The sequence below is a fragment of the Myotis myotis genome, unplaced genomic scaffold, assembly GCF_014108235.1.
Source record: "Myotis myotis isolate mMyoMyo1 unplaced genomic scaffold, mMyoMyo1.p scaffold_m19_p_55, whole genome shotgun sequence".
NCBI lineage: Eukaryota > Metazoa > Chordata > Mammalia > Chiroptera > Vespertilionidae > Myotis > Myotis myotis.
This window is the reverse complement of record NW_023416363.1, coordinates 652,122-669,492: the sequence shown is the minus strand read 5'-3', so window position 1 is coordinate 669,492 and position 17,371 is coordinate 652,122. Positions and strand designations below refer to the sequence as shown.

At 60.1% G+C, this 17,371-nt stretch overlaps 1 protein-coding gene and 1 pseudogene across 2 annotated transcripts; one reads left to right on the top strand and one right to left on the bottom strand.

Annotated features, from left to right (window-relative positions):
• Positions 1–8,989: 8,989 nt before the first annotated feature.
• LOC118657428 lies at positions 8,990–10,862 on the bottom strand (annotated as a pseudogene).
• Positions 10,711–16,536, top strand: ZBTB45 (zinc finger and BTB domain containing 45). Of its 2 annotated transcripts, none has more exons than XM_036311432.1 (3): positions 10,711–10,802; positions 12,895–14,167; positions 15,300–16,536. In XM_036311432.1, the coding sequence occupies exons 2-3, from the start codon at positions 12,895–12,897 to the stop codon at positions 15,554–15,556; spliced, it is 1,530 nt and encodes a 509-aa protein (XP_036167325.1). In that variant the 5' UTR covers positions 10,711–10,802; the 3' UTR covers positions 15,557–16,536. The 2 variants fall into 2 exon arrangements, with proteins under 2 accessions (XP_036167325.1, XP_036167326.1); XM_036311433.1 differs by lacking the exon at positions 10,711–10,802 and adding an exon at positions 11,513–12,292.
• The last annotated feature ends 835 nt before the right edge of the window (positions 16,537–17,371 follow it).

Genomic DNA, 17,371 nt, shown 5'->3' with positions numbered 1-17,371 from the left:
TCTCTATCCCTCTCCCTTCCACTCCCTCTAAAAATCAATGGGAAAATATCCTCGGGTGAGGAATAACAACAAAGATAATAAAAAATATATATATTCTTAAACACATCACTTGTAAAATAAATATATATATCCTTGGGTGAGAATTAACAAAAAATAAAATAAGGTGCTGGGTCACAAGATGGTCAGCTCACTGACAATGGTCGATTGTACACTGGGAACGAGAGAGCCCTGGGAGCCAGGTGTCCCGCGGGAAAGGCTGGGAAAGAGAGAGAGAGAGAGAGAGAGAGAGAGAGAGAGAGAGAGAGAGAGAGTTGGTTAGAGCGTCTTCCCAATATGCCACGGTTTGGGCACATACAAGAAGCAACCGATGAATTCCTAAGTCAGACGTGGAACAATAGGTTGTTAGGTCTGACCAAATAATTGAATCCAGCCCCTGGCTGGTTTCGCTCAGTGGGTAGAGCGTCGGTCTGCAGATTGAGGGGTCCCGGGTTCGATTCCAGTCAAGGGCACATGCCTGGGTTGCGGGCTCAATTGCCAATATTCGGCGTGCAGGAGGCAGCCAATCAATGATGGCCATCATTGCTGTTTCTCTCTCTCCCTCTCCCTTCCTCTCTGAATCAATAAAAATATCTTTAGAAGAAAAAGCCAGCCTAGAGTCCTTTAAGACCTCTGACTCCCAGTCCCTGGGTGCTGGAGCCATTTTGGGGCTTATCTCATAATAATAAAAGTGTAATATGCTAATTAGAATGCTAATTAGGCCGATGTCCTTCCAGACAAAGTGGGGGAGGGCAGGGGGGTGCGAGGGAAGCCAGGGTCCCAGGTTCCAGAAGGAAGCCTGTGCTGGTACCTGGCAGCCGGCAGAAGGATTGCCTACTCTTTTTTAAAAAATATATTTTATTGATTTTTTTGTAGAGAGGAAGGGAGAGGGATAGAAAGTTAGAAACATCGATGAGAGAGAAACATCCATCAGCTGCCTCCTGCACACCTCCTACTGGGGATGTGCCCACAATCAAGGTACATGCCCTTGACCAGAATCGAACCTGGGACCCTTCAGTCCGAAGGCCAACACTCTATCCACTGAGCCGAACTGGTTAGGGCAGGAAGGCCTAGTCTTGCACCAATTTCGTGCATTGGGCCTCTAGTAGATTTATAATCCCTCACCACCCTCAGCCTCCTCGTTCCTCCTTCAGCGACCCTAACACAAATTGATCTCTCTCTCTCTCTCTCTCTCTCTCTCTCTCCTCTCTCTAAAATCAATCAATAAAATAAAAATTAAAAACACTTTTGGGCTCAAATTTTGCTTTTAGTAAACTAAATACAGGAAACACACAAAAAAGACAAGGAAAATAAATTTCTGGCTTGCAGATGAGAGTGTCCCAGCGTGTTCTCCATGTTTCCTGGCCTTTTTAACTTTTCAAAATCAACCCCAGCCCTAACCAGTGTGGCTCAGTGGATAGAGCGTCGGCCTGTGGACTCAAGGGTCCCGGGTTCGATTCCGGTCAAGGGCATGTACCTTGGTTGCGGGCACATCCCCAGTGGGGGTCGTGCAGGAGGCAGCTGATCGATGTTTCTCTCTTATCAATGTTTCTGACTCTCTATCCCTCTCCCTTCCTCTCTGTAAAAAATCAATAAAATATATTTTTTTAAAAAATCAACCCCAACAGCCCAGGTATGTGGGGACCCTGGATGGTGGAGGTACTTGCTATAATAGAGATGATTTCAATGCAAGTCTCCTGCCCTCCCGGTTTCCTCAGGCAGGAGGCCGAGAGGACGTTCTTGATCTTTGCGTTTTACATATGAAAGCAAATTAAACCTTTCTGTGTTGCAAATATTCCTCACCCCTGCCCCACCTGATACTGGCTGCTTCCTTTTTCCTAAATCTTTTCTCCATCCGATCAGGGAGACTAAACACCTCCCTGCTGGCACCTCCCTGCTCAGGGGCCACCCTGTCTCAACTCTGTCCTGGTATCAGGATGTATTGTTTTTTAAATATATTTTTATTGCTTTCGGGGAGGGAAGAAGAGGGGGAGAGAGATAGAAACATCACTGATGAGAGAGAATCATGGATCAGCTGCCTCCTGGGCCCAACATGCCTTTTTCCTGGGGACATGCCCATTGTTCCAGGGAGGCTGCTGGCCTCCTGAGGTGTGTGTCTGGGTCGTGGATCCCGCATCCCACTCCTGGCACAGCCAGAGGGCTTGGTGGCTGAGGGCTGGGCTGCAGCCAAGGGCAGTGGGTGCAGGGAGCTGGGGGCCCAGGCTGAGGCCTGAGGGGAGGGAGGGCCCTGTCTCAGCTGCTGAGTTCACCTCTAATGCTCTTTCCTGTGAGTCTGCGATCCTTGGGGCTTCCCCGGCTCTTCTGTGGCCGCCCAGCCTGGTCCCTGGCCCCTTTTCACCCTTGGGGCTTCCCTGGCCCCTCCCTGGCCGCCAGCCTGGCTCTTCTGTGGCCGCCCAGCCTGGTCCCTGGCCCCTTTTCACCCTTGGGCCTTCCCTGGCCCCTCCCTGGCCGCCAGCCTTGTCCCCGGCCCCGACGGCCTCGGAGATACTGACAGGCCTGGAATTTTCAGTCCTTCAGGCCACGCCAGCCCCTCCCTGGCTCACTAAACTGGCTCACTAAACCTGTGCCCCAGGCGGCTCTCTCTAAGGAACACATTTAAGCCTCCTCACCGCCCTGTTACGGGAAAGGGGGCCTGGCCCTTGGTCCAGATCTGCCTAGGGCTGGTGTGTGGGTTCTTGACTTTGTGCAGGAGAAATTTCACAACAAAACTCCAGATGATTGCGAGGGAACATTTATTAAAGCCGGGGACAATCAGACAAGAAAGAATCAACAGGAGAGCTAAGCTGGGCTGCCCTAGCTTTCGGAGGAAGTCAGAGAGAAGGCAGCCTGGGGACCAGGTTCAGGGGTGAGCCTGGGACGAGCTGCTGGTACCCAGGGCTCCGCTGGTTGCAAGCCTCATGGGGTCCTTCAGGGTTCGGGAGACGCAAGGCTGTGGGGAAGAAATGGAGGAAGAAGAGGGGACAGAGAGTGGACGGACTGTAGGGAGGGCACAGCCTGGGCCCTTTGTCCTGAGTCCTGTATCTGGAATGCGGAAGCCCTAGGGGAGTCTCGAGGGAGGGTTTCAGTGTGTCAGTGTTTGAGGGGTGCTGCTTCAGGGCCGGGGCCTCCTAGGATTGGCCAGTGGCAGGGGAGGGAGCTGTCAGTCATCACAGCTGGTCCTGCTGTCGCCCACCTGGTTCGGCTGCTTTTCTGGGCCTGGAGCTCTGTTATTTCCAGGGAGGCGGCCTTCCGGGTCGGCTGTGAATTGCTCTGCGTTTGTTCAGCTCTTGTCTCAGTTTCCCGTTCATTCCACTGGTCCTGGCTCACCGGCCTGCGTCACCCCCACCCCTTCGCCCAGGGGCAGCTTCCTCACCTCTGTGGGTTTCTTTTCCTTTTTTTTTTCTTTTTTTTTTTTTAAATATATTTTATTGATTTTTTACAGAGAGGAAGGGAGAGGGATAGAGAGTTAGAAACATCGATGAAAGAGAAACATCGATCAGCTGCCTCCTGCACACCCCCCACTGGGGATGTGCCCGGGACCAAGGCACATGCCCTTGACCGGAATCGAACCCGGGACCCTTCAGTCCGCAGGCCGACGCTCTGTCCACTGAGCCAAACCGGTCACGGCCTTTTCCTTTTAAATCATCGATGCCAAAACACATACAAATAAAGCATCCATGCTTGGCCTGTGCGGCTCAGTGGTTGAGCATCGACCTATGAAACCGGAGATCACAGTTCAAGCCCTGGTTTCGGGCTTGATCCCCAGTGGGGGGGCGTGCAGGAGGCAGTCGATTAATGTGTCTCTCTCATCATTGATGTTTCTATCTCTCCTCCCTTCCTCTCTGAAATCAATAAAAATATTAAAAAATTAAAATCCTTATTGATTCTAGAGAGAGAGAGAAACATTAATGGAGGAAGAACTGGCCTGTTGCTTCCTGTACCATCAAACCCACAACCTGGGTATGTGTCCTGACCGGGAGTCGAACCCTCAACCCTTTGGGGTTTAGGACGGCACTCTAACCAACTGAGCCACACTGGCCAGGGCTGCCTTACTGATTTTCTAAGAAAATTTTCTCTCTCTTTCTCTCTCTCTCTCTCTCTCTATATATATATATATATTTATTTCAGAGAGGAAGAGGGTGAGAGAAGCATCAATGATGAGAGAGAATCATTGATCCGCTGCCCCCTACATGCCCCACACTGGGAATCGAGCCCGCAACCTGGGCACGTGCCCTTGACCGGAATCAAACCCGGCACCCTTCAGTCCGCGGACCGACACTCTATTCACGGTGCCAAACCAGCTAGTGCTGAACTTTCTCTTATAATTTGGAAAAAAAAATAAATAACCATAAACCCGTGCCCTGGGCTGCACTATTCCCCCAAATGCCCCCGTAACCACGGTGGCAAAGGCCTTTGGAGAGAAAAGCAAAACATGTCTCCCTCCTGTTCCGCACCCTCCCTCCTCAGCGTCCTCACGCATTCCTTTCCACCTGCCCTGATGCTGTTCCAGCCTCTATGTCTGGACAGTTGGTTCCCCTCTGACCCCCAAGTCCCCCTGCACGTCGGACCTCGTAGGATGGGAGAACAAGACGGTGGAGGTGCCTGACACGCTGGTAGGCAGAAAGGAGGCGTCTGGCCTGAGAGAGGCAATGGGAGGGTATTGGTTCGATGGAAACAGTGGCCTTGGCCAGACGCTTACCAAGTGTGGGTCCGGAGTCTCTGTATTTGATTTTAGGGAGAGAGGAAGGGACAGGGGAAGAGAGAGAAACATCAGCTGCGTCCTGCACGCCCCCTACTGGGGACTGAGCCGGAAACCCAGGCAGGTGCCCCCACCACGCAGCCTGGTGCCCTCTGTGCCTGGGACAAGTCCAGTCAACAGAGCCACACTCGCTGCAGCCAGAACCCCAGGCTGCGGCCTTGCTGGGTCTCACAAAGGCTGCGCCCAAGGGTGGGCCGGCCCAGGCCCTCCCGGGAGCTCTGGGGAGAAATCCGATTCCCAACTCATCCAGGTGGTCAGCAGGAGGCATCCAGGGCCCTGCGGTTGTAAGACTGAGCCCCTGTTTTCTCTCTTTTTTTTTTTCTTTTTAAATATAATTTTATTAGCTTTGGAGAGGAAGGGAGAGGGAGAGAGAGAGACATCAGTGATGAGAGAGAATCATGGATCGGCTGCCTCCTGAACGCCCCTCACCAGGGATTGAGCCCGAAACCCAGGCATGTGACCCCAACTGGAATCGAACCCGGGACCCTTCAGTCCACAGGCCGATGGATGTTGTTTGTTGGTTTGGGGTTTTTTGTTGTTGTTGTTAATCCTCACTTGAGGATATTTTTCCATTGATCTTTTTAAAAATATATATATTTTATTGATTTTTTACAGAGAGGAAGGGAGGGGGATAGAGAGTTAGAAACATCCATCAGCTGCCTCCTGCACACCCCCCACTGGGGATGTGCCCACAACCAAGGTACATGCCCCCGACCGGAATCGAACCCGGGACCCTTCAGTCCGCAGGCTGACGCTCTATCCACTGAGCCAAACTGGCTAGGGTGGCTTCTTCTCCTTGTCCCTGTCCCTGTCCTTGTACTTCTCCTTCTCCTACTCCTTCTCCTTCTTTGTAACAGCACATTTATTGGGCAAATTACAGCGGTAGAAAAAGTAAATTCTAGCCTTAGCTGGTGTGGCTCAGTGGATAGAGCGGCGTCGGCCTGCAGACTGAAGAGTCCCGGGTTCGATTCTGGTCAAGGGCACATTCTGGGGTTGTGGGCTTGATCCCCAGTCAGGGGGCCTGCAGGAGGCAGCTGATCCAGGATTCACTCTCATCGTTGATGTTTCTATCGCTCTCTCCCTCTCCCTTCTTCTAGGAAATCAATAAAAATATGTATTTTTTTAAAAGTAATTTCCAGAAGAAATGGGCTTAGGAAACAAGTGATGGAGGCAAAGGAAGGGTCCTTGGAGCTTGAGAGTGAGGAAGCTCATGGTGAAGTGTTGGGGGAGGGGGAGTGAGGGAGAGACGGCCCCTGTTTTTTTGCTGTTCTTTCTTTTTTTTTTTTTTAAATATATTTTATTGATTTTTTACAGAGAGGAAGGGAGAGGGATAGACAGAAACATCGATGAGAGAGAAACATTGATCAGCTGCCTCCTGCACACCCCCCACTGGGGATGTGCCCACAACCCAGGTACATGCCCTTGGCCGGAATCGAACCCGGGACCCTTCAGTCCAAAGGCCGAAGCTCTATCCACTGAGCCACACCGGTCAGGGCTTATTGCTGTTCTTCAGCTCTTCTCAGATTCCGGACCCCACACTCACCCCTATATTCCCTGTCACATGGCCCCTTCCACCTTCAAAGGCCACGGAGTCCTTCTAACTCAAGTGCCTCTCCTGTTCCTCCTCTGCCGTGGTCGGCAAACTGCGGCTTGCGAGCCACATGCGGCTCTTTGGCCCCTTGAGTGTGGCTCTTCCTAAGCCTGAGGAGCACCCTAATTAAGTTAATAACAATGTACCTACCTGTATAGTTTAAGTTTAAAAAATTTGGCTCTCAAAGGAAATTTCAATCGTCGTACTGTTGATATTTGGCTCCGCTGACTAATGAGTTTGCCGACCGCTGCTCTAAGGGCCTTGCTGATTGTCCTGGGTCATCTCCGTACTGTGAGGTCAGCTGACTCATAACCTCAGTGACAGCTGCCGTTTTGTGGGAGTTCCAGAGGGAATCCTGGAGGGGGCATCTTTAGAATTGTGCCCCCCTCCAGGACATGACTCCCGATGCATTAGAATCCAATGGAGTCGGGTCCGGGACAGGCTGACACAGCCGTGGGCACCTCCATTCCTATTTGGGTGGTAGAGGCAGCGGCTGTCTGTCCAGGTGAAGGGCAGCATTGACCTCTTGCCCTCACAAGCCCCCTGACAGAGGATGGGGGGGAAACTCGAGATCAGGGAGGGTCCCCGAGGGAGGAGGGAGGTGGTGGCAGGTGAGCAGTGTGAGAGGGGACTGCGCAGGCCAGCCTGGGGGTGGGCCCAGCAGGAGAGGGGTGGCTGAGGTTGAACGGAGCAGACACAGGGGACGAGGCAGGCCACGGTGAGGGGCCACTTTCTGAGCGAAGAGGAACGAGTTTTATTATTTATTTATTTACAAAAAATATATTTTTTAAATATATATTTTTTTACTGATTTCAGAGAGGAAGGGAGAGGGAGATAGAAACATCAATGATCAGAGAGAAAACCATTGATGAGCTGCCTCCTTCACGCCACCACTGGGGATCGAGCCTGAAACCTGGGCATGTGTCCTGACCGGGAATCGAACTGTGACCTCCTGGTTCATAGGTTGATGCTCAGCCTCTGAGCCACGCTGGCCAGGCTAGACTTGAGTGTTTTTTTTTAAATTTATTTTTTCATTTTTAATATATTTCTATTGATTTCAGAGAGGAAGGGAGAGGGAGAGACAGAAACATCAATGATAAGAGAGAATCATTGATCGGCTGCCTCCTGCACACCCCCCACTGGGGATCGAGCCCACAACCCAGGCAGGTGCCCCCAGCTGGAATTGAACCTGGGACCCTTCAGTCCGAAGGCCGACGGTCTATCCACTGAGCCACACCGGCTAGGGCTGGACTTGAGTGTTTTTTGTTTGTTTGTTTGTTTTTTAAATATATTTTTTATTGATTTTTTACAGAGAGGAAGGGACAGGGATAGAGAGTTAGAAACATTGATGAGAGAGAAACATCGATCAGCCGCCTCCTGCACACCTCCTACTGGGGATGTGCCCGCAACCCAGGTACATGCCCTTGACCGGAATCGAACCTGGGACCTTTCAGTCCACAGGCCAACGCTCTATCCACTGAGCCAAACCGGCTAGGGCTGGACTTGAGTTTTAATGAGCTTCCTCAGGTCAGGAAAGGCTGCAGGGGGAGGAGGGGTAAGCCCCGCCTGGCATATTCCCCTTCCCCTCCACCACATGAGGCTGCTGAGGCTCTGGGGGATCTTCTGACCCCCGCCTCCCCCCAGCCCCCAAGGGTAGAGCATGAGGTCAGGCTGGCCCCAGTGCCGCACACCATGGGGTGGGCCTGGTTCATGCAGGAAAGAAACAGGAGAGACCTAGGCTGCTCCCTGTGCCCAGACAGCTCTTCCCACAGCCTCTGCCCTCGTGGCTTCCGGCCTTTGGTGTCTGGTACCCCACGCCCTCCTGCAGAGGTAGGACCCATCCCACCCCTACCCCAGTCCCTTTTCTGAGCTCTGGGGCAGGTCTTTCAGGTCCATATGATTCCATTTATTTGTCATGACTCGCCCTGGGGCAGTTAGGCCTGGGGCAGGAGGAAGGGGCATAAGGGACATCCAATCAGGCTACCTCCACCTTCTACCTGGACCCAGGACCCAGGACCCAGGCTCAGGCACGAGGCAGAAAGTGGGCATCAAGGTCGGATGGGGTCTGCTCCCCCCCACTACTAGCGAGCCTTCCTCCTGTTTGCACCCCCACTCCTGCTCGTACCCCTCCTACTGCTTGCACCCCCACTCCTGCTTGCGCCCCTCTCCTGTTCACACCCTTCCTCCTGCTTGCACCCCCACTCTTTCTTGCACCGCGACCCCTGCTCGCACCTCCCGGCGTCCCAGAGTGCCTTCCGACCCTTTATTGTGGTGCAGCACCTCCAGCCCCTCCCCGTCCAACACAGGGGCCTGGCCCGTTGATTGACAGCGCAGGCCCCGCCTCCTCCCCGTCTCTAGGGCGACGCAGGAAGCGTACTGCGGCCCAGAGAATCCTCGCCGCCCGGCCGTCCCTGTGCCTGCGTCTTTTTTTTCTTTCTTGATGCTTCAATTTATTTCCTCTCAGAATTTAGGATCTTCCCCTTTATTTTTTATTTAAAAATATATTTTATTGATTTCAAAAAAATATATTTTATTGATTTTTTACAGAGAGGAAGAGGGATAGAGAGCTAGAAACATCCATGAGAGAGAAACATGGATCAGCTGCCTCCTGCACACTCCCCACTGGGGATGTGCCCGCAACCCAGGTACATGCCCTTGACCGAAACCGAACCCGGGACCCGCAGACCGACGCTCTATCCACTGACCCAAACTGGTCAGGGCAGGATCTTCCCCTTTAATTAACCCCCCAAACCTTCTTGGCAAGAGATGAACAAACAGAGTCACATCCAGAATCTCAATTCAAGGCGGGAGCAGGAAGTTGCAGCTCAGAGCACCAGGGAGTAAAGGCAGGAGGGAGGCCCAGCCCCGCCTCTGCTGGCAGGAGAGTGTGGGGAGCAGGGCGGGGCCAGCCCCCCATCAGAGGTTCTTGAGTCAGGAAGTGGGAGAATGAACACATCTCCCATCACTTGGTCCCCACAAGGCAGCTGCCTCACGCTCCAGAAGCTGAGAGAGGCACGTCAGAGCCCTGGGCGCGGCCACTACTGGCAGCCTGAGTGTAGCTCCCTCCATTCCCACCTGAGCGCCTCCTCCCCCACAGAACAGCTCCAGCCACAGCCTCCAGCAGATCCAGGCCCCCAGCGATGCCCATGTGATGAAGAAGGTCTGAGAAGGCGGCTCCCTTCTCAGGGTCAGGGGCTCGGGCAGCCCCTCGTGCTGCACATGGCACCTATATCTCTGCTCCTCTCCCGGGGGCACCCCCACGGCCGCGGCCGCGGCTGCCCACTTCTGGAAGGTCCCGTCCCCCCCAGGCCTGGTCTCCACCAGCTGCCTGTCCTGGGTCTGGTCCTCCCCGTCACGCTGCCAGGTCAGGGCGATGTCCGCAGGGTAGAAGCCCAGCGCCCAGCACCTCGGGGTGGCCTCAAGGTCAGAGATGGGGCGGCGGGTCCCGTGTGCCTTTGGAGGGTCTGCGCGCTGCAGGGTCTCCTTCCCTTTTTCCAGGTACAGGAGGAGCCACTTCACACACAGGCCCTCCAGGTAGCTCCTGTGAAGCTCTGCTGCACCGGCCGCCTCCAACTGGCGCCGGGTGACGTGAGCCGCCATGTGGGCCGCGGTCCGGGAGGTCAGGTCCTCGTTCAGGGCGCTGCAGCCGGCGCCATCGTAGGCGGATTGCTCGTACCCGCGGAGGAGGCGCCCGTCGGGGCCCACGTCGCAGCCAGACATCCTCTGGAGGGTGTGAGGCCCGTCCTCGCTCTGGTTGTAGTAGCCGCGCAGGTTCTGCAGTCCCACTCGGTAAATCTGTGCGGTTTCCTTGTAGATCTGCGTGTTCCGGTCCCAATACCCCGGCATCTCCCGTTCCACCCACGGCTGCTGCATCCACGGCGCCCGCGGCTCCATCCTCGGACTCGCCGCGTCGCTGTCGAACCGCACGAACTGCGTGTCTCCCAAGTAGCCGACGGCGAAGAATCGGGGCTCCCCGCGGCCGGGCCGGGACACGCTGGTGCTGAAATACCTCAGGGAGTGGGGGCCTGGGGGGCGGACGGAGGGCAGGGCCGGGGCTGGACACGCGCCTTCCCGGCCCTGCGCCCCCGCCGGGTCCCCTCGCTCCTCCCCGCACTCACCGGCCCAGCTGGGGGTCAGGACCAGCGCCCCCGAGAGCAGCAGGAGGGGGGCGGGGGCCCTCAGGACCCGCATCCTCGGTGTCGGGGGCACGATCTCCTGTGTCTGTGTCTTGGCTTCCCCCGGAACTGCGGCCTGGCGGCGTCGTCTCGTCTCCATGGAAACACCGGAAACGTGCTCCCCGGTAGCGCTCCCCAGGGCCGCCGCGGCTGCGGACTTGGGTTCCGCCGGCGTCGCGGCCGGGAAGCGCGGCCTTGCGGGTGGTGGCGGCCGGGCCCGGCGCCCGCGGTGGAGCTGGTGGTGAGGTTGGGCGGCGGGAGGCCGGGGCGCGCCCGGGAGCGGCCCCCACGCTGGGCCGGGAGCGCAGGCTGCGGACGGGAGTGGGCGCTGTCGGGCGCGGGCGGGGCGGACCGGGAGGCCTGGGGTGGGGGCAGCCGGCGCGGGCCTCAGGGGGACGCTGGGCGGGGGGCAGGGCGCGTGCCGGGCCGCGGGGCGAGGGCGCTCGGGGCTGTGCGTGGCGCGGGCAGAGGGGTGGCGGCGGCACCGCGGCGCGGCCGGGCCTAGGGGCCGCGTCCTCAGGCGGCCTTTGTTCCGCGGCGCTTGGGAGGCCTGCTGCCGCTGCACCGGGGAGTCGGAGCCTGGCGGGGAGCAGGGCGGGGGGCGGGGGGCGGAAAAGGAACGGCTGCTCCCCTGCGGGTCGATGCACAGGTTCCTGCCCCAAACCCCGCGCGCACATTGCGAGTCGTTAGACGCCGGGCGAACGGACCCGGGGAGGATGCTGGAGCGGAGGCCACAGCACGTGCAGACTTGGCGCATTTGCGAAATTGCCAGGAATTAATTCTTCGTACGGCGGCCTCTGAGCCGAGGCGGGGCCCGGACCTGTTAGGAGGGAGCAGGCGCCCCCTGGCGGCCGCGTGGGCGACAGACTGCGAGTGGGGGGTGGGGTGAGAAGGGGCGGTCCCTGCATCCAGCCAGCAGTCCCCGCAGGTGGGAGGGGGGGGGGCGGTGGAGGTGGGTGCAGTGGTCTCAGGGGCTCGTGCAAGGAAGGGGCGTGGGTTCTGGCCCCAGCAAAGAGGGTTCGGGCTGGAGGAGCTGCAGGGGTGAGTCAGATCTCCGTGGGCCAGGCCAGGCTCACTTCCTCCCCGACCTGGAGGTGTGTGGCCTGGGAGTGGGGTGAGCGTGGTAGATGGAGGGGAAACTGAAGCCGAGAGAGCGTGGTGCCCACTTGACGGGGGAAACAGAGCTGCTCAGATTCCCAGAATCCCTTGGGGGGTGTGTGGTAACCCCTCTTTCTAGTGCCTGCGGGTGGGCAGTGCGTGGATAGTGAGGCCACATTGCTCAGCGATGCTCCACCTGCACCCACGGTCACACACCCCTGCACAGGCCACACAAGCCCCTCTCTGCACTCAGGACCCCTCCGTATTCCCACCCATGGGGGGGGGGGGGCAGAAGCCACGTGTTTCCCTCCCGTGGGGCAGCTGCTTGGCCAATGCCCCTCCTACTCCGAACCCTGTGTGACTGTGCACACCCCTGGTCACTCAGTCCAGGGCACACCTGCCACCCCACCCCGCGAAGGCCTCCATGTTAAACCCCCGGTTCTGAGGCAGCAGACGGGGTCCCGGCCGCGATGCTCTGAGGTTGGGGTGTGGGGCAGGGGCAGATCAGAAAGCAGCCACAATGGAGGGGGTGCAGCCATCTGGGGTGGTCAGTGAGCCAGTGCAGGATGCAGGTCTCTGCCCTCGTCTCCGCAGAGCTGCCCCTGGAGGGGATTCGGGGAAACTGATTGATAGGTATTGGAGTTGGGGGGAGGGGGGGTGGGTGGGTGGTCTAGACAGGGGACCCGGCCCTGGAGCTTGCCTCGCCTGCCTGGGTAGTAAGCAGCACTGGGGGAGGGGGAGGCGGGGTGTACACCTTTACAAAAATATTCATTTTTTAATATATATATGTATTTTATTTCAGAGAAGGGAGAGGGAGAGAGATGGGAGCATTAATGATGAGAGAGAATCATTGATCGGCTGCCTCCTGCACGCCGCCTACTGGGTGGGGATGGAGCCTGCACCCCTGGCATGTTCCCTTGACCGGGATCGAACCCGGGACCCTTCAGTCTGCAGACCTATGCTCCATCCACTGAGCCAGGGCCCTGGGTGTAGAGTAGACCCTTGATATTCCCACCCCTCTCCCTGGGTCTGCAGGGAGCTGTGGAGATGGCAAGACAGGCAGGAGTCCTGGAGAGAGAGAGAGTGGGCGCTGGGTGGAGCCCTGCAAGGATCTTTTTTTTGGGGGGGAGGGGCGCTGCGGTTCGCCCTGTCCCGCGACCAGGGCTGGTGGAGCGGGGACACCAGGGCAGAGGGGGTCCCTGTCTGACCTCCCGCTCCCCCCTCATCCGGTGCAGATGGCGGCGGCCGAGGCGGTGCATCACATCCACCTGCAGAATTTCTCCCGCTCGCTGCTCGAGACCCTCAACGGCCAGCGGCTGGGCGGGCACTTCTGCGACGTGACCGTGCGCATCCGCGAGGCCTCGCTGCGCGCGCACCGCTGCGTGCTGGCCGCCGGCTCGCCCTTCTTCCAGGACAAGCTGCTGCTCGGCCACTCGGAGATCCGCGTGCCGCCCGTGGTGCCCGCGCAGACGGTGCGCCAGCTCGTCGAGTTCCTCTACAGCGGCTCGCTGGTCGTGGCACAGGGCGAGGCGCTGCAGGTGCTCACGGCCGCGTCCGTGCTGCGCATCCAGACGGTCATCGACGAGTGCACGCAGATCATCGCCCGGGCCCGCGCCCCCGCCCCCGCCGCGGGCGCCCCCGCGCCCCTGCCCCTGCCCACGCCCGTGCCCCCGCCGCTCGCGCCCGCGCAGCTGCGCCACCGCCTGCGCCACCTACTGGCCGCGCGCCCCCTGGGCCTCCCCGGGGCGGCTCACACCCGCAAGCAGCGCCAGCCCGCGCGCCTGCAGCTGCCCGCGCCCCCCGCGCCCGCCAAAGCCGAGGGGTCGGTCGCTGACCCCGCCCTGCCTGCCGCCCCAGAGGAGGGCGGGGACGAGGAGGAGGAGGAGGACACGGAGGACGAGACGGACGGCGAGGACGGCGAAGGCGGGGGCCCGGGCGAGGGCCAGGCGCTCCCTCCCTTCCCCGACTGCGCCACCGGCTTCCTCCCCGCGGACAGCGCGCGCGAGGAGCCGCCTGCGCCCGCCGGCCTCTCCGACTACGGCGCCGGGAGGGACTTCCTCCGCGCGCCCCCGGGGGCCGAGGACGTGTTCCCGGACAGCTACGTGTCCGCGTGGCCAGAGGAGGACGCCCCCGCGGCGGAAGGCTGTCCCCCCGAAGCCCCCGCCCCGCCGGACTGCGTCCTGTCCGGGCCCCGCCAGCCCGCCGTGAAGACCCCGGCGCCCCCCGTGGTCCTTTTCCCCTTTCACCTGGGCGCCCCCGGGCCCCCCGCGCAGCCCCCGCCAGCATCCTCCGAGCCGGCCCCTGCGCCCCCGACCGCCTTCTACCCGGCGCTCCAGCCCGAGGCGGCCCCCAGCGTGACTCTGGGGGAGGCCCTGGCCCCGCCCGCCGCCCCCGCCCCCGCCGCCGCGCGCCCCGCGGGCTCCGAGCCGCCCGCCTACGAGTGCAGCCACTGCCGCAAGACCTTCAGCTCGCGGAAGAACTACACCAAGCACATGTTTATCCACTCGGGTGAGAGGGGATGTCTCGGGGCGGGTGGGTTTGGGCACCGGGCGGGGGTGGCAACTCCGGCGCGGCCTGGAAATGGAGCCCCCAGGCGCTCCGTGTGGGCAGCAGGCGCTCCTGCCGGTTTCCTAGCCCCGCTTCATCGGGCGGGGTGTGTCCTGAGCCGGGTTGTGGAGCAGGAGCCTGCCCCGGAGCCTTGGGAACCTGGCGGTGGAGCCAGGATGGAGCTGGGGATGGTGGGGGGTCGGGGGCATGGCCAGGTGGGGAGAGGGTTGGGGGGTCATTGCCGGGGGGTGGGGGAGAGCAGTGCTGGCACCTCCTGGGCCCAGTGCCTGGGGCTGGATGCAGAGCAGTGGGCTCTGGGTTCGCTGGCCGTGGGGCAGCGTGGGGAGCAGGCAGAGAGGGGGTCTGACCCGGGCTGGCGGAGAAACTGGGCTCCCCACGGCTGCAGGGAGGCACTCGGGGACCTCAGCTGGTCAGGGAGGCGGCTCTGAAGCGAGGCAGCCGGGGGTTGTGGAGGGAGGCCCAGGTGATGGCCGGCAAGACCTGGGCGGTCGCAGGTGCAGGAGCCCCTGGGAGGACAGGTGTGTGCAGTGCCACGGGCGGAGCTGGTGTGAAAAGCCGGAATGGGTCCGGACGGCAGGTGGGAGTGGCGAGGGGAGATCTGGGCCAGGGGCTGGGTGGGTTTCGCTGTGAAAGGTGGGAAGGCACCCGTGTTCTGGGAGCGGAGTGAGAACTGAGATGCGGTTTACATTTGAAATCGCCCCCTGGCTGCCTTGGGGAGGAAGGAGAGGGCAGGGCCACGGTAGTACCAGCCAAGATTTGCCAGCTTCGCGGGGCCTGAGCCGGGTGCCAGGCCGGTTGGTTTGGGAGAACCCCTCCCAGGCACTGCCGCTGAGAAGGGCTTTTTGTTTGTGCCGAGGACTCCAAGGGCCAACAGCTCGCCTCCTGGTCTCAGCCTCGTGAGGGGGTCACCCTGCTCTGTCCCCCCCGGGACATCACGGTGGTCGGCGGGCAGGGGTGTGGGCAGCAGGGGTTCCAGCGGAAAGGGAAGGGGGGGGGTCCCTGCCTGGCAGAGGCGCCGGGCGGGGGGGTCTCCTTCCGGCTGACACCCGCGCGCCCCACTTGTCGCCCGCAGGGGAGAAGCCGCACCAGTGCGCCGTGTGCTGGCGCTCCTTCTCGCTGCGCGACTACCTGCTCAAGCACATGGTCACGCACACGGGCGTGCGCGCCTTCCAGTGCGCCGTCTGCGCCAAGCGCTTCACGCAGAAGAGCTCCCTCAACGTGCACATGCGCACCCACCGGCCGGAGCGCGCGCCCTGCCCGGCCTGCGGCAAGGTCTTCTCGCACCGCGCGCTGCTGGAGCGCCACCTGGCGGCGCACCCCGCGCCCTGACCCCGGCCACGCCGTGCGGGGTTGACCACGCCCACTGCCGGGCTCCTAACCTTCCTGCCGGGCCGGTCAGACCAGCAGGTACCTTGACCACAGCCGGCCACAGTGTCCCCTGAGCACAGGCCCTACCCCTGCTCCACCCTCATCCCCACTGACCAGGGGCCCAGCGCGCCTGACTCCTCCCACACTCGGATCCTTCCAAGTGGTGGCTGGTGGGGGATCCGACTGCCTCAGAACTGGATCGTCAGGCTTGGGGTGGGGCCCAGGATTCGTGCTCCAACTCGCCCAAGTGGGGTGGGGTTCAGAGCTGCTTCCCTACTTCAGCTTCAGACGGCGAGATCCGGGGTGCACTCCCCCAGCCGCCCTCACCTGGCACCTAAGGGCACCGGGATGGACCCATTGTGGACCAATATAGGACTGCCGCCGGGCCAAACCCAGGAGCTGTGAGCTCCCGGACTGGGGTTTCTCGCTCTCACTGGGGAAAGACAGAACTGTCCACTTGGTCGTCCGGGGCTGTCCTCTGGGCGGGAGGGGGCATGCATATGGCCAAGCCTGACTCCTGGCCCGCGGTCCTGTGGGCAGGGGACAGGCCAGCCCCTATGTCATAGGGGCCTATGAGGTGTGTCTTCAGAGAGGGAGGCCACGTGCGGGACCCACCCCCGCGGCCCTTACTGCTGCCTGGGAGGAACGTTTCGTCTCGAAGCCTGTTCCCCTCCCTGTTCTGATGGGCATCATGGGGGCACCTTATTCTGGGGGCCCAGGAGTTCTCTGGGGGCTGGCCTGCCATGAGGGGACCTGAGCCCTAGCACACCTGCCCTGGAGGCCAGGTCTGCAGTGCTGGGCGGGCAGGTGTCGGAGCTGCAGCCGGGACCCTGGGGTTGCCTGCTGGGTGGTGCCGCTTTGTCACCAAGCCCTGCGTCAGCTTGGCGGGCACCCCAGAGGGAGGCTGCTCCTCTCTTGCCTCCAGTGTGGGGGGGGGGGGGGGGGGGCCTAGGGATTTGGGGATGGTGCAGCCGGGAGTGGGTGATCTGCTGGCTTCCGGGCCAGTGGCAGCGCCTTTCCGAACTCCCCCATGACTGCCTGCCAAGGGTGCGGCAGAATCCGCCCCCCTCATGAGCAGGGGGCAGGTACTTCAGGTATTCCTTCCATTGTTTACTGAGCACCTACTGTATACCTGGCTAGCGCCCGGGTCCAGCCAAACCCCACCGCCCCACAGGTGAAGGGGGGGTCGCAGGTGAGGTGTGAAGGGCGTCAGGCTGTGTGGGCAGCCCACGGGCCCTGCTGTCCTGCTCGTGGCCCTGGCCAGCGGGTGTCCATCGAGGCAGAAGGACCCTGCAGAGCTAAACAAATAGGTGGGGTGAGGGGGGCCGGGACAGGTGGGGGCCGGTGGACAGGGTGAAGGTGAAGAAGGAACAATGTCAGTTACAAAATAGGAAGATGTCCAGCACAGCGAAGGGATTAATCGATGCTCAGCACCTGGACCGGGCCAGGGGCGGACTAGATAGAGGAGTGATCGCCTCGGAAGGCATGAGGGTGTCCAACCGCCCAGCCCACTTGGCTCAGTGGATAGCGCCTTGGCCCGTGGACAGAAGCGTCCGGGTCAAGGGCACGTTCAGGGGTTGCGGGCTCCAACCCCAGTTGGGAGCGCGCAGGGGGCAGCCGATCAATGATTTTCATCCTTGATGTTTCTATCCCTCTCCCGTCCTCTCTCTGAAATCAATAAAAGTGTTTTTAAAAAACAACGAAGTGTTTGGCCACACCCCAAGCGAATCTGCTGTTGAATGTTAACTATCTTTGAAAAATAAAAACAAGTTCTGG